The following is a 22,848-nucleotide window of genomic DNA, read 5'->3' as shown; positions in this document are numbered from 1 at the left end:
TTAAAAATATCATATTTATTCCCTATTTAAACAGAATTAGTTTAATGAGTACTTAGGTTTGCTGCAACAGGGAGGGTAAAAAAGTTTGTTTAAATGAAAAATGTTAAAAGGTACTGTGGTTTAGTAAGAAATTAATTTATTTTCCAAATTTGATCAAAAAATGTTCATAAACAAGCAAACTACAACAGTTGACTTATTCTCCATAAGAATAACATGGGAATTTTAAAGTTAAATTTTTTTTGAATTTTCTCCGTAACAATTAGGCGCATAGTAACGCTTCAATATACTAAATTATTTGTTTTTTTAAGCTCTACAAAATGGTTGAAAATGAAATTGGGAAATTTTGTGTTTTTAGGGTCAAAAATGGGAAAAACCTATTTTTACCCCATAAAACCCCCCATAAACCTCCGTTCCCATAGTCCGATCAAGCTGGTTTGCGAACTCATTCAAGTGTATCCCGCCTTACACCTTCAAACCAAATTTTATAAAAATCGGACAAAAATTACTCAAGTCATCGTGCGGATGGACACACACACACACACACACACACACACACACACACACATATATATATATATTATTTTCTTGCATTTTTAGGGCTACTAATATGATAGAATCAAAACATATATAACAAAGTACCCTTTTAGTAATTATTTTATTTTTCATGACGACATGTTTCGGAACTAAGTCCATTGTCAAGTCATTTTTACCATAACCTCATTCTTTAAACTAACAAAATTAAAAATATAATCATATGTAAAAATAATAAAATATGTTAACTAAATCTTAATACATTTTGGTATTAATTTTCTTTTTTCATTATACTATATGAATGTTTTTCTTTCTTTCCTTAGTTTTTCAATTTTATCGTAGATAGGTTGGTTTAATTTTGGAATCATTGTGTTAAGTATGTTGTTGGGGTCCTTTTTGTTGTGTATATAAATATTTAGCTCTTCTTTTACATTAAGTTTCTCACGTTCTTTTTCATATTCTAAAATTGTTAGATTTTCTTTCATGTTTTTATAACTGTGGTCTGTGTTCATTATATGGTCGGCGAAGTTTGACTTCATTGATGTTTGATTTTTTTATTTCAATGCTTGTAGATGTTCCTTGAATCTTGTTTTAAAACTTCGAGATGTTTGACCTATATAATAATTGCTACAGTCACTACAGTTTATCTTATAGATTCCTGATTTGTTGTACTTTTCGGCTTCATTATCTTCTGTGTGTTTGATTTTTTTATTGATTAGTTGGAATATATTGTTCTTAGTTCTGTAACTTACCCTTATATCCGAATTTTTAAATGTATTTCTTATTGCTTTAGTCATATATTTGTTATAAGGTATACATATATATTTCTTTTTCTCTTCATTTTCCGTTGTTTTATTTTGCTTTTGCATTTTGTTTTTCAATTTCTTCTTTATCATATTGTCTATCATTTTTGCCCTGTAGCCATTTTTCTCTGCTAAGTATTTAATGGTATTTTTCTCTTTTTTGAAATTTTCTTTATTCAAGGGAATATTAATAAGTCTGTGGATAAGTGAATGGAAAGTAGCAATTTTATGACTCCAAGGATGATTGGAATAGTATGGAATAATGATGTCTGTGGTCGTAGGTTTTCTAAATATGTTAAATGTATGTCTGTTGTTATTTTTTGAGATTGTAATATCTAGAAAATTTATTTGTTCTTTTTGAATCTCTCCTGTAAATTGTATTTTTGGAGATAGGCTATTAATATATTTTAGTAGATTATTAGCTTCATTTTCATTTCCTTTGAATAAACAAATTATATCGTCTACATATCTGTACCAGTATTGGATTTTATCTTTATATGGGTTACAATCATTCATTATTTTGGTAGTTTCATTTCTTTCATGAATATATCTGCCATTATTCCAGTTAGAGGGGAACCCATTGGCACACCATCTTCTTGCAAATAGAAAGAGGAATTGTAGCTGAAATAGTTTTGTTTCAGTGTCAATTGTGTAAGCTGAATAATATCTTCAATTTCTTTTTTGTTTAATATATTTTTCCCAATTAGTTCTTTTCTTAGAATATTTAATGTTTCTTTTGTTGGGATATTTGTGTACATGTTACAAACATCAAATGAGATCAGTAAAGAGTTCTCTGGAATGTCTATATCTTTTATTCTTTCAATGAAATCGTAGGTATTTTTAATATTATACCCATTATCCATATTGATACTATTTTTTATTTTGTTGTCCAAAAATTTTGATAGTTTATAGGAAGGAGCATTTTGAAAATTTACTACAGGTCGGATAGGTATATTAGTTTTGTGTGTTTTTGGTTGTTCTCTTAGTATTGGGGCTTTTGAGTTATTTGATTTTAGCATGTTTTGTTCTAGTTTCGTTAGACTTTTACATTTCATTATTTTACTATTAATTGTTTTTTAATATTCAATGGTTCGATCTTTGGTTAGGACTTTAAATTTGTTATCTTTCAAAAAAGTGTCTACTTTTGTTTCATAATCATTTCTGTTGATTATTATAACAGCATTACTTTTATCCGCTTTTGTTATCATTGAATTATCATCTTTTAATTTATTAGAAATAGATTTGATAAGATGTAAGTCTTTATTGGTTTCTTTTAGTGTATTTGGGTTAGTTATATTCTTTTTAGTTTTGTTTAATTCGTGTGTAAAACTAAATCTGATTGGATCTCTGATTTTCGTATCTGTTTTTCTTATGGCTACCTCCATATCAATTAGATCATTTTCTATGCTTCTGTTCTTATGATCTAAAGAAAGATTACATTTTAAAGATTTATCTAATAAAATAGTTTCTTCTTGTGTAAATTGAATGTTAGTGAGGTTTTGAACTGCATTGTTGAATTGGTTATCATGAATAAGGTTGATTTTTTTAAATTTACCTTTTTGAAGTTCAATAAGTTTATTGATCTTTTTCTTCTGTATTTCTTTTTTACTATCTATTATTATATAATAAATATATATATAAAAATTTGAACGAATGGTGTTTTTGGCCTCTTGGGACATCAAAATGAAAAAGTAAATCGGTCCCGGGCCTAGGTCTTACCATGAGACCTACGGTATTAGCTACTTCCCTATAGGGAAATTCGCTAACACGAGTGAAAGTAGGTATCCTGTCTGTATTCTCGACAATTTCAAGTGCTTGATAAATCTCGCACTTCAAATATGGTCTCAAATATGTAATGGCTAACTTTCTACTCTTGTTATGAAATATACTATTTCACCACACTACGATGTAGACGTTTTACAAACGTTTATTGGAAGCCGAAAGCCGTATTGCTAACTATGCAAGCTGTCGTTGTCATTTGGTGACCGAGCAGATTTTTACATCCTTAGGGCCGAAAATCAGTTGCCCGCTTACTTTCTTACACAATCAGTATCCATACCATTGCAATAGAATGTTTTTATTGTCACCGCTGCCTAGCAACTATATATTATTATTTTTGTTGATTCCTCAAATTGTTGACTGTTAGTGTGAATTATTATTGTGGTGTGTAACCCACTTCCGGGTGTGTTTCGTTAATTTATCGGGTCGGGGCGTTACGCGTCCCTGATAGCCTAGCCGAGCTGGGTTATTCCGGGGGTCAATTTTGGTCGGGTTTCCCGCTTTTGTATCCTAAAGTCGTTTTCCTGGCTCAGGCGGGAATATTTTGCCTCTTGGCTTTATTCGTGCCTCATCATTGCCAGGAAACGAGTGAATAAAAGAGGGAGGGCGAGATTTTGTTTCGAAGTTATAGCTTCGTGCGCGACTCTGTTCACAACCTCCTCGGTGGAGTGTTAATTATTTATTTAATTTAATACCCTACGTCCATGCGCCACGGACCGAGCAGAATTAGTTTAGATGCGTCTTTATTATTTAAAATAATACAATGCGTTTCGGGCGAGTGGACTAGTTCAAAGCCCCGTGAGAGAGTAGGAATATGGAAAGGTGCAAACGAACATACAGAGTAGGGCGGAGAAGGGTCGTTATAGAAAGAGTAACATACGAGACACACACACACACACACAGACAGGTTGAGCACACAAAGACTTATTTCAAATAGGTTAAATCTAACTAAAAACTAACTTATTCCCAGATTTTCCGGGATAGCTTAGGTCTAACTTATAAATAACTTATTTCCGGTGTGCCCGAAGTAAATAAAGCTAACTTATAAATAACTTATTTCCGGGGTTTCCGAAATAGATTAAATCTAGCTAATAACTAACTTATTTCCGGGGTTTCCGGAATAGGTTAAAGCTAACTTATTACTAACTTATTTCCGGTGTGCCCGAAGTAATAGAGAAAGAAGAAAGAAAAGTTTGTGGCAAGCAACAAACATTCATAGTCATAAAGTGACAGAGTAGGAGACTTATAGCTAAGAGCTTAAGTGCTAATTAAATCTAACTTATTTCCGGTGTGCCCGAAGTAATAGAGAAAGAAGAAAAGCTACTTAGTAAACTACAGCTAACCAAAGCAGTTAGCTGCACACACACAACACATACAACACACAGATCACTCAATTAGCAACAGTCCAGGAATCAAGGAAATGGTAAAGAATGGAAAGAGAAGTTGGGGCTTAACTGTCTAACGTCACGGCGAATTAAAATTCCCAAAGCCAATACGAATCCCCAAAGCCTTAGTTAAGCGTTAATAGTCAAAGGTTAAGCAAAGGTTAAGCGTTATGCTAAGATTTGAAGCAATTTCTAAGGTTAGTGTGTTAGTAGCGGTGTCGTATCATAAGTTAGAATATTTAAATGCATATCGTTCAACACATCAATAATTAGTGGAAGGCTAAATGAATAATTAATAATGAAGTGGTAAATATGGTAAAGAATAGTAAAGCAACTACCTAGAACATTAACAGTTAATAGCGGCTAAGCAACGACATAGAACATAACTACTGTGCACTGGTTCTAGTGTAAAAGATAATGAATAGCTACAATGGTTAGTGTAGTTCTGAAATATGTACAAACAAATTAAATCGTGTTAGTTAGTAAAGAAGCCAACCAAGTACTAAAATCACTCTAATAAATCCACTATGAATTTACTCTTATTCCTATAGATAAAATATCTCACAGCTGAAGTGCTGCTACAGTAATTCAGCTAAACATTGACTAACAACTAAACACCACACATTATATTATATTTAACCGTGTTCTCACGGACCTACGCGATAAACAAAACAAACAAAAATACACGAATATGAAAAGCCACCTTGCGTGACCGGAACCGAATAGATTTAAACAATACAAATAAAACAACACAATTAAAACAGAAAGTAATTACAACCGGGCGGATCTCGTTCTGACCGTTACTTCTTTGAACTCACGGTCCCTAAAATATGTATCGAACGAAATTAAGATATTCCACAAATCAAAGCTGATCGTTATATATTTACAAAGTTATTTTAACAAAGCAGATAACACTCTATGTTATAGTAAAACGATATTTGAGAATAATCACAAGTTTAAATAAAGCGATCTCTGTTAATTATTCAATTAAATTTAAGACTAAACTTCCCGCGGACGTTTAACTTAAATAGCGTAATTAATTAACAGGAAATAAACGATAGCGAGTGAGGTCGAGTTATCCTAGGCGCCCTAGGATATTAACAACGGCGAATGGCGAATGTCGTCCACTTACTTGGCGTGAGCGAGAGTGTAGGGTCGGGCGTCCTTCTTCTGCCTAATTGCTCAGGCCACTGCTCCTGCTTCCTGCTGACTGTCGACTCTCGCCGACCCCGACTCACTGTCTCTCCGAGCGCCGCGCACATCCAGCGCTGTGGCTGGGGTTCCTGCGCAGGCGCGGGCGACTCATGCGCGGCCCGGTGGCACGGCGGTGAACCACAAGATCAGCTGTTGCTGAACTTGTGTCATCTGCTAATTTATTTTGTTTACATTTTGAAACTTAACGTCGGTGAATTGGCGAGGCGATTCTGCCAGTAAGGGTTTAGTTTGATTATAAATATTCACGAATTTTATGAACCCTTACAGGTGAATAGTAGCAAAGTAGTAATAGGGTATAGTGTGGTGAAAAAAGCGTTTGTACCACGTACTGAAATGGTTTTGCAGTTTTCGACCGTTTTAAGTCCTCGACTTCGTCTCAAACTCAAACCTATCTCGAGCAGGCAAAACCTCATTTTCACCCATAGTTGTACGAAATATCCTATTTTAAAATACCACGTTTTTAAACGAACTACAAAGTAGGGGCCAAAATTACACGTTTGCAAAGCCATCTTTGAAATTGGTTGTTAAGTTTGCATGCATTTTCTACAACAGATTGATTGATTAATTAATTGCAGTTTACAGAAGTTTGAAGAAAACTAAACCTCTTCTGTGGCTTAATCTATTTCAATGTTAAAATTCCCAAATTGTAAATTTGCATAATTTGGTATAATAAATTTGGAAAATACATTTATTTATACTAAACTATTAACATTTCAGTAGGGGCAATATAGCTGAGATAAGTCACTTTAGGCGTTTTCCCATAAGAATAACATGGGGATCATTTTAGCCAGTTTTTATTAAAAAATCCTGATCTTTGCCTACATATCCCTATGTAATTGTCAAACCTTATACTTATTACTAATCCTCACTTATTACCAATATATATATATTCGAAATCAAGCTTAAAAAGCTAATTCCTTCATTTATTGACCCATACAGGTGTAAATGTAAATTAGGGGCAATATGGCAATATGACGGCACTTGGGGCGTTTTTCCCCATAAGAATAACATGGTGAGCTTTTTTTAGCCATTTTTTTTAAATCCTGCTCTCGGCCTATACAAGCCTATACAAATGTTCAACACTATTGTACAACTCTTTAAAACATTTGAAATCCCCATCCATTACCATATATATTTTCAAAATCATCGACTTTGACAGTGCGGGGTTTGCACGCGAACTCGGGTGCCCTCCCGGCCGTGGGCTGAACCTCTTCTTGTCTCAAGTGGTGACGTGGTGAAATGGCAACATCCTTTGCGGAAATCCATGAGTTCTGGCTACTTGGGAACCCTAGCCATTTGACATAACTACAAATCACCCTTTCCCCTAATCACCTTCTCTACCAAATTCATGTTTTTATATGTGACTATCGTCGGTTTAAATTTTTAAAATGCTTGCTTTTCACACGGACAGCTGTATGTTGCGTGCTCACGTATGATGGTATGTACGCCTAAAAACTTATATATTTATACACCTAATAAAAAAACAAAAACATTGTTTATCCACTGCCAATTAAGTTAAGTATTCTATTTTTATTTTTGTTATACACTTTTATTATTCATCGTAAAGAACAAATTGCCATTAAAAATAATAGTTGTTAAGCGCAGCAACGCGCGCCGGGTAACTGCTAGTATGCCTATTCAAATAATTTAGGGGTCAATTTGCTGTAAACAAAAATCCAACAAATTCTTTTAACAATATAGATATAAATTCTTCCAAATTGTAATTATTGAATATTTGGAAGCCCATGGGGTGTAGTCCAAGGAAAATGTGAAAATAAAATGATTTAATATTGCATTGTCATCCATTTTTGAGCTATGTTTTAACTTTCAAGTCCCTAGCTCATCAGGAAGTTAGTTTAAAATTGATTGCAAAACATGTACCGGACAAGAAAGGGAGCTAATAAAAACTTTTAAAAAATAGGGATAGCCAAACTCAGAAAGCTATTTCTATAAATTTGATTTTGGAAACTTTATTTATGTTAGTAATTATGTAGAATAGTACATATAGCCTAACAATGATTTTACAATATGTCTTATTCTGAATAATCCTAATCTCTAATTTAAGAAAAAACAAATCATAAATTGAAACACAAGGGTTTAAAAATATTTAGTCTGGATCATTCCATTTAACTTGAATATATTTACCTTGGTTTTGCAACATTAAATTATCGAGTTTTACATTAGGTGGCAGTAAAAATGCAATAAAATTAGTATAAAAATATAAACATAGAAGTAGGCCTAACTTTTGATGGATCATCTCTATTTACAAACTTTATTAACAACTCAAAGTAACATTAAATATCTAAACTAGTTCAACCATCACAACCATAGGTACGGACATACAGGATGAAGAATTCGGCATAACACATTTGTACATATAGTAGTTGGAAAAGAGTGTTGTAAAATAAACTCACACGGAAGCCGAGCTCTATCTAGCCGTACAAGTAAAAAAAAAACTTCCGCGGAAAAGGAAATACAGGAAATCCTGAAGAAATCTTTGCACACACCGGATTAAGGATACGAGACAACTAGGTAAAAATAAAACTAAAAAATTATTTAAGGCAGTAAAGTTAGCATAATGTTCTATTAAAAAGAAAACCTAAACAAAAGATAACAAATATATTTTGGCCTAGCTTGAATGAATTATTTTTCCATGGAGCCAAAGACTGCAACGGACAATAATAAAATCTAATTTCAAATGTAATCTGGTTAAACAATAAACATGCTTCGGCATAGATTATTCTATTAAATGAACCGACAAAGAAACAGAAAAAATATCAAGAGGAACTAAATTATTTATTTATAACTTTTTTCATTGTGTGAATAATTTACCTCTTATACCTCAATTTCGCAATTTGAACGATATCCTTATCCTACCTCGTCGTAGTATTAAAATATTTACGAGTTACGCAAATTACTATTACAGTAAAGTAAAATTACTTTTTCCTACAGTTACCTAACAATGTACATGTTCTCTCACTGATTTAAGAAAGCAAAGTGGCCAATTCGCTCATCATTGAGACAATGTTAACATTGTCTCACTCTAATTACTTTGTCTCACTCCAGATTTGCAACGTGAAGGCACGAAATAGTGAGCGCGTAACATGCAGGCAACGTCGTATGCGCGCGAATTACGTTGGCAGCACTGGCTGTAAATCAGCTGGTCAGCTGTTGTACTGTTGTATTTGTCACTTCACATTAAATGTTATATTAAATGTTCACTTCTGTGTAAAAATAGGTTATGTTTCTTCACCATTTTTTTTTTTTATGGTAACTGTAGGAAAAGTATAATGTGCAACTCGAGTTCAAAGTACAATTGCCTCACTCGAGAAACCATTCCTCACTTGCCTACGGCTCGTGAGTAAGGATTTCTCTCGAGTGAGTCAATTGCTCACTTTTCTCACTAGTTGCACAAATAACTATTTCATTTATTCATTGATATTAATTTATATATTTTAAGATTGATAAATGCAGACTTTTGGCTCCAATTCCCCAGGACTTATAAATTATATTCCGTTTCAATCCACTTGCCCTTTAATAAAAACAAAAACCATTATTACCACTTGACAAACTAAGCATGATTTCGTGGTTGATAAAAAAAATTATTTTACACTGAAACTGGCTTGGAGACGAAAATCTACTAAACATACATACACTCTTTCAAGTCTCTAGCTCATCAGGAAGTTAGTTTAAAATCGATTGCTATTTTTTGTAGATCCTCTAGTGATGTAAATTTGCAGTAACATTATTAAAATATTGCAAAATAAAATTAAACATTGTATACCTCAAAAGTCTTAACGTTATGTTGAAAACACCTTTTAGGGTGTTTAAGGTGAAATACCTTTTTAGACATATTTGATTATAGGCAAGTGTCAAACCAACAATAACCCTTTCAACCTTATGTAGTGGGTTAAAATTTTACCATCACAAAAGATTCACCACTGTTGAATCTGAATCCCTAATGCAGGATTAACGTTTAATGTACTAATAAAATCTTCTGATTGATCTGCTTCCTTTATGCTGTTATTTTATTGGCTATTCCAATGTCCAATTTATTGGACATTTCGCATTTAAATGACAATTTCCCTTTGCGTAATCCTATAGCTCTGCACGGGTTGCGTCACTGTAGAAGTGACGAAAATAGGATGAACCGTCCAAAGCGTCTCAATCCTTGGAGTTGAGCTCCTGCAGGATGGCCGTGAGGTTGACTGGCTCGTCCTCGGGTTCCAGTCCTCGGTTGGTGGTCTCGGTGAGCTCGGAGCCGCGACTGGGAGGTATCAGGAGGGAGGTGCAGCGGATGGGAGACACGGCACACAGTCGAACGTGGGAGGCAAAGCTGTTGAGTTCGGCGTGATCACCGGGGCCTGTAGCAGTCAGCAGCTCAGGGCACACGTACTGTGGACTGTCCAGACCTATAGAGCCCAGCAGTTCCTCCAGGACTCGCTGTACGGCACTGCGAACCTCACTGTTGCGGTACCCGTACACCCATGGGTTGACCGCGGAACTCGCGAAGATTGGGAGAGCGAGAAATATCGCAGTCCACCCTGCCAACCTGGAGCTGCCGGTGATCAAGTCGGACAGCATCATCCCCTGGAAAGTAGGATTTGTCAGACATTTAAACACCTTAAACATACTAAATGATTTCTAAAGACGATACAGACGATACAGTGCGATACAGGAAGGGGTGAAAGGCCATCACCAAGAAGCCGGGGAAATTTCAAGTCCGTAGCACACCTAGAAGTGGTCTAGATAGCACTCTCAGCATTTCTCAAGTCTCTGTCAATCAAACAGACGATACAGTTTTGGATGAAGTTGCGTGAAATGCTTCTGCTTGATTACGTTCTTAATAATGTGGAGTAAGATATTTCACGTCATTTGTGTTTAAAAAATTCAAATTGTCTGAAAAGAATTTAGTTTAGCCGCTCTTCAGGTAATAAGTAAATTGGATGATGTTGTAACTCCAAGACAAACAATGTTAACTTTCGTTCATAATGTCAGATTTCCTTTATAGTACAGTAAAAATAAGCAAAAATTACATAAACCTATAAAAAATTAGCACAAGCAAGGAATTTGGTACAGATGTTAAGTAAAGTCCCCTAAAATTGAAGCTAGGCCACGGCCGCCATTTTGGAAAAGGCATATCTCTGTATTTTTGGTTATAGTTGCTTTATTATGAAAGATACAGGAAAAATCTAACCGTACAAAATGTAGTCCATCTAAAAATACACATTTCTGGTATTTACCGTTTTTATCTAAACCCAACGGTTTTTTAGTTATTTGTGATTAAGTATATTTAGTTTTTTAATTTATCAAAAATAGGCGAAACCCATCGGAATCGACGGATAAATTCAAGGTGTTTGACAATTCATCCCATTTCGTTAAATAGTGTGATTACTATAACATCTTAAAATTTAACTATATTTAATGAGTAAAATAAATCTACCACAGCAAACCTGCAGACTCAACAAATTTCCATTTGACTGACTGAATGTTTGATTAAATGCATATAAACAAAATTAGGTTTAAAAAGTACCAAGGTTTGCTGCTACAGGGAGGGTAATATAGTATGTTTCTTTTTTGTAAGATATCAATATCTTAGTATAAAATAAACAAATTTTCCAGGTTTGATCAAAATAAATCTACAAACAAGCAAATTGCAGCAGTTTACTTATTCATAAGAATAGCATGGGATTTTAAAATTAAATTTTTTTACAAATTTAAATTTACAAATTGTGGTTGTGTTTACTTAATAGATGGCAATTCACCGTCACGATCCAAATACTAACCGAAGGGGTTTTCAAAAGGAGATGGAACAAGTAATTTTAAGTAATATTAACTCGTACCAAGAACCGGAACTATTGTATGTATGAAGTGAGGTAATCAACTACACTTTGTGAAGTACGCAATAATCATATTAATATTTTATCCTCATTTTGTACCCATTAAATAAAGTTACATTTTAATATTTTGATGGTACCGCCACACTAACTAACACAAGTAGTAGACTTGACATCCCATTGTAAATTTGGAAGGTCGTTTTTCGTGTCTAGTTCATGTTGGTCACACTGAACGATAGTGAAAAAAAACTTTTGTGTCTATCGTTTTATTTCGTTTAACGAGCTTTTCAATTACTGAAGTAACTAGAGACAAATTTTAAACAAATTACGACCTCTACTAGTGCACCGGACAGAACTAACATTAAAATTATTTGGCTGATCCATGAGGATGAGAAATCTATGGGAGAATGTTTTATCCATGATATCACTCTGTTTAACTGATTGGGATGAATAATTGATGTAAACCTTGAAAGTAACCATTGATTTCGATGGGTTTCACAGATTTTTGATAAATAAAATTAACTAACTTTACTTTATCGCAAATAATTCAAAAACCGTTGGGTTTAGAGAAAAATTATAATACCAAAACTGTGAAGTTTTAGATGGACTATATTCTTTATACTAAGCTTTTTCCTGTATTTCTAATTATTAAACAACTATAGCCTAAAATACAGAAATATTCCGCCATTTTCCAATTTGGTGGCTGTAGCACAGTTTCAATTATTGGGGACTTTTAGTATGTTCAAAAGGAATGTACACCCAACATCTGTACCAAATTCCTTGCTTGTGCTAATTTTTTTGGGGTCAAAACATATTTTTACTGTACTATTATGGAAACGAAAAAACTCTTTAGCTGTTCTATTCCCTGATAATTGAAAAGTATTTGTACGCAATTCTTTTTAAAGGTTAGCTGCGTCAGTTTGTATGTTCCAGCTAGGTACCTGGAAGGGCATCCACAGACAAATGAAGAGGCCCACTGTGATCGCAAGTGTTTGACCGTAGCGGGTGTGTGAGCAGTCCTGTTGCCGAAGAGACAATTCCACGGTGTAGATGGCCCGGGCGTGGTATCGGGCCACCACGTATATGTAACAGTAGCATCCTGCAACGTTCAAATATGTGTTGATTTTACAGTAATTATTTTCTTCAAGCATTAATATATAACTATGGACATAAGTTCCTTAAAATCTCGAAATTTAAAACAACATACTTTAATATTTGAACAAACTAAGAATCAAATTATTTATTTGTCAAGATGGATATGCCTGTACACGACATTTTAGTCTAAAAAAGGCACTCTGTTTGCGTGTGTTGCCAATGTTTGTCCTTTATGCGTTACCAAACAACCATCCGATTGTGATGAAACTTAAGGGAAGCAAATAAGTACTATAATACAAAATGAACAGTTTTACTAGCCACATTTAGTAATATTTTATGGTTTTGGGGATCCATCTCCCAGTTATCGAAGCCAATATCGACAGTTGACACGAAAATCTTTGGTTTGGTTTTTGTTTTCAAAAGTCTCAATTATTAAAGAAAACGCTATCCTTGGTTTCAATATAGATCTCGAAAATGGCTTCGACGATTTCCTTCAAATGATGTAAGATTAATTTCTGGCTTTAAAACGTGTCTAATGTAGTGAAAAACTGCCAACAAAAATCTAATTACGTAAGAAATGAAATTTAAAGTCAAACCTTTTTAACATTAGTCTTATGGGTTGCTTTTTAAACTTTTACTACACCGAGCCATGGCTCGGTCCCCGGGTACTACACCTTTGAAATTATGCCTTCTATTGATCATATGTGCCTTGGTGTTTTATATTGTGTCGTTAGATTTGAAGTACCTGCTGTTTGATATCTGTACTTATAAAAGGCAAAGCCCTCACTGACTCACTCACTCACTCACATCACTAATTCTCCGGCTTCCCATTTACCTAGGAGGCTGAAATTCGGTACACCGATTGTTTGGACATTAAATAGGAAAACTAAATAGTTTTATTCTGATCGGGCTTTCGGGCTTCGCCCTAGTGGCTCTGGAGTTTCCCATGTTAACCTTATGAGTACTCTTATTAAATGGAATTAAAGAATCTTAACAGCTGGTTCAACTAAACAAGTTGATTCTGTGATGTTCAATAGCATTAAAGAGTTCATAGGTTTATCAACAGGGTGCATCACTATTATTTATTTACATTTATGACAACAGCTTGCAACCAAAAGGTGAGTGAGCGTAGCAAACGAATTTCAACCTGGAGGCGAGTTAGCGTAGTGAACGAGCTAACCTGAAGGCAAGTGAGCGCAGCGAACGAGCTCCAACCTAAAGGTGAGTAAGCGTAGCAAACGAACTTCAATCAGAACTTGATTGAGCCATGCGAACGAGCTTATCTTGAAAAATTAACGAGCATTGACATAAAACTACATTAGGACAGGACGACGACTTGACCAATTGAGCAGATTTTTTCATGAATAGAGCCAATATAACCATAGGCTTAGTGGAGATAGTAATTTTTAATACTTATGAAGTTAAACGGGGCGAAGCCCGCGGGTACTGCTAGTTTGATATAATTTAAAATAAACAAATGTAGCTATCAGTCTAAAATTAAACTTTATCAGGTATATACCAAATCAACTTTATGCCCTATAACCTGGATGAAAACTCAGCTTATCAACATATATTAATTGTTACATATATACTTAATCATTCCCCAGAATCAAAATCAAAATCAATCAGATGAGTTTAGTTACCAAGTAAAATGAGAGCACATGGGCTGTAGACAGCGCAGAACAGAAACAACTGGACGGGTTTGTGAATGACAGCCTTGAAGGCGCAGACTGGGACGGGAGCTCTGGAGTACTGAGAGAACAGGAGAGGTGAGAGAGCGACAAGGCCCGCGTACAGCCAGAACATGAGGATGTAGCGCTCCATACTTCTGTGGGTGATGAGGTTGTTGTAGCGCAGCGGCTGGGCTAGAGAGGTAAAGCGGTCCACAGCAATAGCAGCCATCACTATCACCTATGTGTAACACAACAACATTCTTTTATCAGTCTGTCAATGCAACGTACAGCTAATAAGCATAGTATGACCACAAAAGTACCGCCCAGGGTAGTTGATAAAGTGTTCAATTAAAAAATATTTATATTGCACGCTCTTGGAGACATGCATAACGTGATTGTGCATGTATCTCCCATTTGCCCATGATTGTTCTTAAAGTGTTAAGAATAGTTTTGAAGCATATGGGTACCGTGAGTGTCGAATATTTTTGCACCCACGGCATACAATATGCAATAAAAACTACCATATATTATCAACATATATTAATTGTTACATATATACTTAATCATTCCCCAGAATCAAAATCAAAATCAATCAGATGAGTTTAGTTACCAAGTAAAATGAGAGCACATGGGCTGTAGACAGCGCAGAACAGAAACAATGGGTTTCTACGAAGCGTTTAGGTGTCCTGTAATTTCTTTTGAATACCACAAAATCTTTTATATCTAAGATCTATTGATTAATAATCAGCTTAAAGATCAGTAAATATGAATAAGAACATCATATATCAGTCTTAGAGAGGTAATTGACAAACAAAGTATTATATATTAAACATCTTTTACGTCTCTAATGTGACAAATGACTATGTATACCATGGACTATCACTTAATAGAAAAGATCGTTTGACAACTAACCGATGCGCTACAAGTGAAAATGCCGAAGCAGTAAGGCAGCACGCAGAGGCTTGAGGGAAGACCATGTTCAGCGGTCAGCTCCAGGTACATGCCCAGAGGGAGGAACAACCCAGCACCCAGATCAGAGGTGGCCAGAGAAATTACCAAGTAGTTGCTGGGTGTACGCAGACGTTTAAAGCGGTACAGGGCAGTGAGGATGAGAGAGTTGCCACACAATATCATGGGAGATAGCACGAATACTAGGAGCACTGCTATGGATACAACGTAGGGCGACGACTCAACCACCTGCAAATGTTGTATTGAGTTACATGAGCTGTACACAATATCGTGGGAGATATAGTACAGACACTAAGGGCAGCGCTATGGATACAACGTAGGGCGACGACTCAACCACCTGCAAATGTTGTATTGAGTTACAGGAGCTGTACACAATATCGTGGGAGATATAGTACAGACACTAAGGGCAGCGCTATTGATACAACGTAGGGCGACGACTCAACCACCTGCAAATGTTGTATTGAGTTACATGAGCTGTACACAATATCGTGGGGATACAGTACAGACACTAAGGGCAGCGCTATTGATACAACGTAGGGTGACGACTCAACCACCTGCAAATGTTGTATTGAGTTACAGGAGCTGTACACAATATCGTGGGAGATATAGTACAGACACTAAGGGCAGCGCTATTGATACAACGTAGGGTGACGACTCAACCACCTGCAAATGTTGTATTGAGTTACAGGAGCTGTACACAATATCGTGGGAGATATAGTACAGACACTAAGGGCAGCGCTATGGATACAACATAGGGCGACGACTCAACCACCTGCAAATGTTGTATTGAGTTACAGGAGCTGTACACAATATCGTGGGAGATATAGTACAGACACTAAGGGCAGCGCTATGGATACAACGTAGAGCGACGACTCAACCACCTGCAAATGTTGTATTGAGTTACAGGAGCTGTACACAATATCGTGGGAGATACAGTACAGACACTAAGGGCAGCGCTATGGATACAACGTAGGGCGACGACTCAACCACCTGCAAATGTTGTATTGAGTTACATGAGCTGTACACAATATCGTGGGAGATATAGTACAGACACTAAGGGCAGCGCTATGGATACAACGTAGGGCGACGACTCAACCACCTGCAAATGTTGTATTGAGTTACAGGAGCTGTACACAATATCGTGGGAGATATAGTACAGACACTAAGGGCAGCGCTATGGATACAACGTAGGGCGACGACTCAACCACCTGCAAATGTTGTATTGAGTTACATGAGCTGTACACAATATCGTGGGAGATATAGTACAGACACTAAGGGCAGCGCTATGGATACAACGTAGGGCGACGACTCAACCACCTGCAAATGTTGTATTGAGTTACAGGAGCTGTACACAATATCGTGGGAGATATAGTACAGACACTAAGGGCAGCGCTATGGATACAACGTAGGGCGACGACTCAACCACCTGCAAATGTTGTATTGAGTTACAGGAGCTGTACACAATATCGTGGGAGATACAGTACAGACACTAAGGGCAGCGCTATGGATACAACGTAGGGCGACGACTCAACCACCTGCAAATGTTGTATTGAGTTACAGGAGCTGTACACAATATCGTGGGAGATACAGTACAGACACTAAGGGCAGCGCTATGGATACAACGTAGGGCGACGACTCAACCACCTGCAAATGTTGTATTGAGTTACAGGAGCTGTACACAATATCGTGGGAGATACAGTACAGACACTAAGGGCAGCGCTATGGATACAACGTAGGGCGACGACTCAACCACCTGCAAATGTTGTATTGAGTTACATGAGCTGTACACAATATCGTGGGAGATATAGTACAGACACTAAGGGCAGCGCTATGGATACAACGTAGGGCGACGACTCAACCACCTGCAAATGTTGTATTGAGTTACAGGAGCTGTACACAATATCGTGGGAGATATAGTACAGACACTAAGGGCAGCGCTATGGATACAACGTAGGGCGACGACTCAACCACCTGCAAATGTTGTATTGAGTTACATGAGCTGTACACAATATCGTGGGAGATATAGTACAGACACTAAGGGCAGCGCTATGGATACAACGTAGGGCGACGACTCAACCACCTGCAAATGTTGTATTGAGTTACAGGAGCTGTACACAATATCGTGGGGATACAGTACAGACACTAAGGGCAGCGCTATGGATACAACGTATGGCGACGACTCAACCACCTGCAAATGTTGTATTGAGTTACAGGAGCTGTACACAATATCGTGGGAGATATAGTACAGACACTAAGGGCAGCGCTATGGATACAACGTAGGGCGACGACTCGACCACCTGCAAATGTTGTATTGAGTTACAGGAGCTGTACACAATATCGTGGGAGATATAGTACAGACACTAAGGGCAGCGCTATTGATACAACGTAGGGCGACGACTCAACCACCTGCAAATGTTGTATTGACTTACAGGAGCTGTACACAATATCGTGGGGATACAGTACAGACACTAAGGGCAGCGCTATGGATACAACGTAGGGCGACGACTCAACCACCTGCAAATGTTGTATTGAGTTACAGGAGCTGTACACAATATCGTGGGGATACAGTACAGACACTAAGGGCAGCGCTATGGATACAACGTAGGGCGATGACTCAACCACCTGCGCAAATGTTGTATTGAGTTATAGGAGCTGTACACATTATCATTGGATATAAGGGTATTATGGGGGTGGATATAATATTATAGGGTACGAACACTATAAGGAGCAATTTTGTTTCAAGATACACTTTTGGCATTAAAAATTGATTCATTTGTAAGAAGCTTTCCAGCTTAAGACAACCATATCTTGCGTACCTCTCAACTTAAGCCTTTCCCATGAGAATATTACTCCCTCATGACTCAAACTAAACATTTTCCTTGTGACAAGTATTTGTACACAGCAAGTGTTTGATAGCAATGATAAGTCCTTCTTCTTAAGTTAGGATTGTTTTCACATTACTTCAGGCTAGGCTTAGAGTTTTTTGTATTTTTCCTTAGATACAATCCGTTGAAAGTTTTGTATTATTATTATCATCATTTGAGTTGGGGTCACCCCGTATGTGCGTGATTTCAGGCCTGGCGGGCTTTGAAACCGGAACCTAGGAGACCGAAGTCCCACGCTCTACCACTAGACCTGCTTGCTCCTATGGTCGGATAATGGCAGGTACGTAGGTTTATGCAAGGTACATAAGTGTTAGGCCCTAGTGATGAAATCTATAATATTTATTAATTTTATACTGTTAACTAAGGGAACAGCTGGTTTGTATTTATTCAATCGAAATGAAAATATTTGTACGTTTGCAATTGAGTTCCATATTATATTTTAAGGGATGGTATCGGCCTTCTTCTGTCACTTTTTTATGTTTATTTATAATGGGTCCTCAAGAGAGAAGGTTAGAAGTGCTTTAGAAGTTCAATTATTTCCATCTATAGGCTTATAAAAATGGCACATCATGCAATTTCAGATGAGTAGGCCTATGTTGCCTTACAATCCCAGTTCACGTTTGTGGTGGATTATGTAAAAACAAGCTGCTATACCCGTGCTTTGCAACGGGAAGAAAATGTGACCTAGAGAGCTATTCAAGTGGTTCTGATGTGTGTTTTAAAATACAGCAACTCTATGATTTAGTTTGAAAATATAAACTGATTTAAAAGTGTAATCCTACTTTCAAACCCCTACTTTTGATGTTAATAGATAAAAAAGAACATACCTCCATACGGACACATACCTTAGCATCAATTTCTTCATATTGCTGCTTCTTGAATGACATGTTTTACCATAATTCTTCAATTTTAGTCAAGCATCTTTCCATGTAGCTTACTATATAAATTACAAAATGAAAACTTTGAGCAATACTTAAACAAAACTTATACAACCTTTCTTTAAAACCAAACATAACCCTCCTCAATCTTCATTTGTCTAGTAAATAAACAAATACCAATTTTACCAGCTGTTTCATGATCTAAATTGAATTATATCATTTGAACTTTGGAAATATGCCAGGGGTAGCCCTTTGGAAATTAGCCTGTGGGGCAGAGTCCTTAGGAAATTCGTCCATATCAATACTTTTCGGCAAATCTACACACTCTAAGCTTCATTTTTATGTGCCATATGCCTATATTTTTATTTGGTAAATGACCTTAACCGTTTACATAAAATTTGATTGTATCACTTTAATAATATAATAGATTATTAGCTTTTTATGTTTTTTCCCCTGAAGAAATGTATGTATGATATCAAGTTTTAATAATTCCTTTTACTGAAGGGGCGAGAAAAGCCACTTTTATGTGAGTACGTTCCACTTCGTAAAAACATCGTAGACACTGTAGACTGCAACTCTTTAGGGCCTTTGAGGGTTATAAGAACCCCAATAAAACATCGTGCAAGGTTTTTATGTTAAATACTGTTACCTCAAGAAACACAAACTTTCCAATAAAGTTATAGGAGATCTGACAGCAGTATAGGAAAATTAGGTTTAAACATGTAATCTTCGTGAAATGAAATAGGCTACAGGGAAATTGTTTTCTGGCAAAAAATATTATGTAGATGGTTTCAGAGTCAGCAGTCCAAAGCTCCTAGTAGGACAGTTAATGTTCTAAATAAAGAAGTTCTCTCACAGTTAAACTTAAGGAGACACATGTTTAACTAAACATTTCTTGAGCATGAGCAATGCCGTAACGGGGTAAGCTAGTATGTGTATAGTACACATATCTCATACTTTCTACGTTTTTCCCAATAAGAAAAAATAGCTGTAAGCATCCAAGCCAAGTGAACCCTTTAATTGAAAACAATCCTAAGGACCAAGACAACATACCTTAACCCTGATTTAAAGCTGACCTTAAAGCGGCAAATAGAAAATACTCCCAAAAAATCGCTGTTAGTTTTAGCTTTAGACTCCTTGTAAACTCATTGTCAATTATTCTTATCGTCATTACAATTAAATGTTCAATCGAGTAAACTTAATAGTACTGTACATCAAAAATATTTAGTGTTGTGTCATCCTGTTTTTTCACGAGTCCTACTTTAAAACTTCCATCATAACAAAAATACCAATGTAAATGTCAAGGTAAATATAATGTAAAATTAATTTATACTTTATTAGCTTTCTTATGAATTCGAAAAATCATAAGCCTACTTATGTTATAACAAAGTAAAAATATGACAAACACAGTTTATATACCCATAAACAATCATGTGAGGTAGGTCAATTATTTTCTTTGGTCTCAGTATCATTCGTTTAAAAACGTACAGAATTTGAGTTAATCAAAAGGTTATATAGCAACATAAAATCAGCAAGAAATGTTCAAACTTCATCGCCAAGCTTAAAATTAGAAAACTACCTCTTTGTGGGTTATTTGGAGGGGGGCTTCCTTTCTACACTGAAATGTAAACGGTCCAGGCCCGCTTTTTCTCCAAAAAAATTTCAATGTGGCCCTTGAGTAAAAAAGGTCGGAGACCCTTGTTTCAACGTTCATCAACATTGTACCAATAAGCATACCTTCTCGGATTCTTCACTACGATATTCTGACAGATTTGTGATGTTTCCATCATCGCTCATGTCGAGGGAGCTCCCCCATGTCAGGATAAGAGGGCGGCTCCTGCCGACCTAGGACACTTTCCACCTTGTCTCCATGACTAAAACAATTCAAGAAAATTTATTACAATGAGAATTTCATAAAAAAGAGTAGAGTACAATAAGAATTTAACAATTCATTTTTACACTAACAAGATTTTGGAATCCCAGCACCATCTTCAAATTACCTCGCTGACCGTAATTTCTTTCTTTCTAGTTCGTCTCATATACAAACTGGTTGCCATAAAAACTCCACAAATTGTTCTTGATCGTATCCAATTGATTACTAAACTGATATTTACTGATATTTTTTTTATAAACTGATCCATTTTTCTGATAATGTTTCAGCCTTATCCCTTAAAACATTTGGAATTCATTCCCAAATTCCCATCGACACTTGTGACAAGGGGAGTAAATTATGCATGCCGTTGTTCGCAAGCTTTTGTACACTTACTTTTTTCATCTTCTGTTTTTTTTTATAACTTGTTAATGAGGGATGGAGACATAAAATGGAGCATCAGTGTCAACAATACGAACATCAAACAATGCCTCCATCTGAGTCTACCATACGCCTCTACAAGCTAAATCAGCTTTTAGTGCAGGTTCGTTTAGATGACTGCATTCTGCTATCAAGGGCTCTTTAATACAGTTTCCCCAGGCTTGTTCCATCATATTACCTATCGTGCCTCTTACTTAATTGTGTCTTTTAATTATAAGACCTCCATTGGGACATTTCAGAGCATGCTCCTCTTGAACTCATTTCCGCATCCTTCACATTTTAATGGGAGGTTTACTGGTGTTTTCCCATAACGTAGAGCAAGGGAATCCCTAACTTTTTGTGGGGACATGTCCAGATTAGGTTTCTTCAGAGGCACGCATGATAGATAGTATCCATATTTTGCTATAGGTTCTGCGCATTATAATTTTCTGCCGGTTTTCTTAAGCCCCGTTCACACGGGGCGAGTTTACAAGCTACACGCCGGCTTTTTTACACGCAGCTAGTAAAATAGCTCAGTGTAAACGACGTACTCGCTCAAAAGCTGCTTGTAAAAAAGCTCTGGAAAAAGTTGACGCTGCCGCTACTTTACACGCCAACTCGCCAGCTTTTGAGAGAGTAGGCGTGTAAAGTAGCCCAGTGTGAACACAGTTGCTTGTGCTTGTGAGATAAGAATTGTATTGACTCAACCTTTGAAGGGCTGTAGGTCTTAACGCTTAAAAAACGTGAATTCTAATGAGGTTCGGCAAATCTATGTATTATCCCCTTTAATTTGACACATAGAACTTGTGGATCGGTCCAGTAATTACTGAGAAAACAGTGTTACAACTGTGTATTAAATATATAGATGTGTTGTCAAGTCTTGCTAGGAAACTCTTTATTTAAGAAACAGATTTAGTTAACAGATGATTAGATAAAAATATAAAACTCCGGCTTTGCTCTGGAATAAATAAGTCCTGCAGTCTATGGTCAAATTTAATAAAAACTAAAAAGAATTAAATATTTATTATTAAACCCTTTGTTGTCTAGTATTGATAGGATGCTCTTCATTATCAGACTTAGTTAACAGATTGAAACAAAATATAAATTCAAGCTTTGCGCTGGCAGTTTTAAGTCCTGAAGTCTGTGGTTAACCTTAAAAACTATTTCAAACTACGTCCATATGCTATTTGTAAACAAAGGGAAATGAGTTTGATCAAATGTCAACAGATGGCGCCGCCTTCCAAACTTTAGCCCTTAACTGTACTTAAGTGGTGCAATTTCCAAATATTCTGAAAGGTATTTGCACATCTACGTGAAAATACCTTTAATTTGACACCTCAAACTTTAAAATCCATCAAGCCGTTATTGAGTTATGACTGTGAAAAGAAACCTACTTGCGTATTAATATATAGATTAGATTTAACCAGTGCTTAGGTTTGCTGCTACGGGGAAGGTAAAAAGTGTTTTTGACCGTATGTCAATAGTATAGAATGAAATAAATAAATTTG

The 22,848-nt window shown here is 36.2% G+C and overlaps 1 protein-coding gene across 2 annotated transcripts in view; it reads right to left on the bottom strand.

Moving 5' to 3' along the window:
- Positions 1-7,829: 7,829 nt before the first annotated feature.
- LOC128988422 (adenosine receptor A2b-like) overlaps positions 7,830-22,848 on the bottom strand; it is a 134,705-nt gene continuing 119,686 nt past the window's right edge. For both annotated transcript variants that reach the window (XM_054409808.1, XM_054409726.1), the window contains exons 2-6: positions 20,788-20,924; positions 15,231-15,515; positions 14,289-14,556; positions 12,492-12,649; positions 7,830-10,303 (exon numbers count right to left, since the gene is read on the bottom strand). In XM_054409808.1, the coding sequence (XP_054265783.1) occupies positions 9,878-10,303; positions 12,492-12,649; positions 14,289-14,556; positions 15,231-15,515; positions 20,788-20,847 (1,197 nt within the window). In that variant the 5' untranslated portion in view covers positions 20,848-20,924 and the 3' untranslated portion in view covers positions 7,830-9,877. The remainder of the gene's footprint in view (positions 10,304-12,491; positions 12,650-14,288; positions 14,557-15,230; positions 15,516-20,787; positions 20,925-22,848) is intronic.

Source organism: Macrosteles quadrilineatus, unplaced genomic scaffold, assembly GCF_028750875.1.
Source record: "Macrosteles quadrilineatus isolate MER2022 unplaced genomic scaffold, UCM_ALF_1.0 Scaffold_1__1_contigs__length_201487025, whole genome shotgun sequence".
Taxonomy (NCBI): Eukaryota; Metazoa; Arthropoda; class Insecta; order Hemiptera; family Cicadellidae; genus Macrosteles; species Macrosteles quadrilineatus.
Note: the sequence above shows the minus strand (reverse complement) of the source record. Positions and strands in the feature narration are given on the sequence as shown.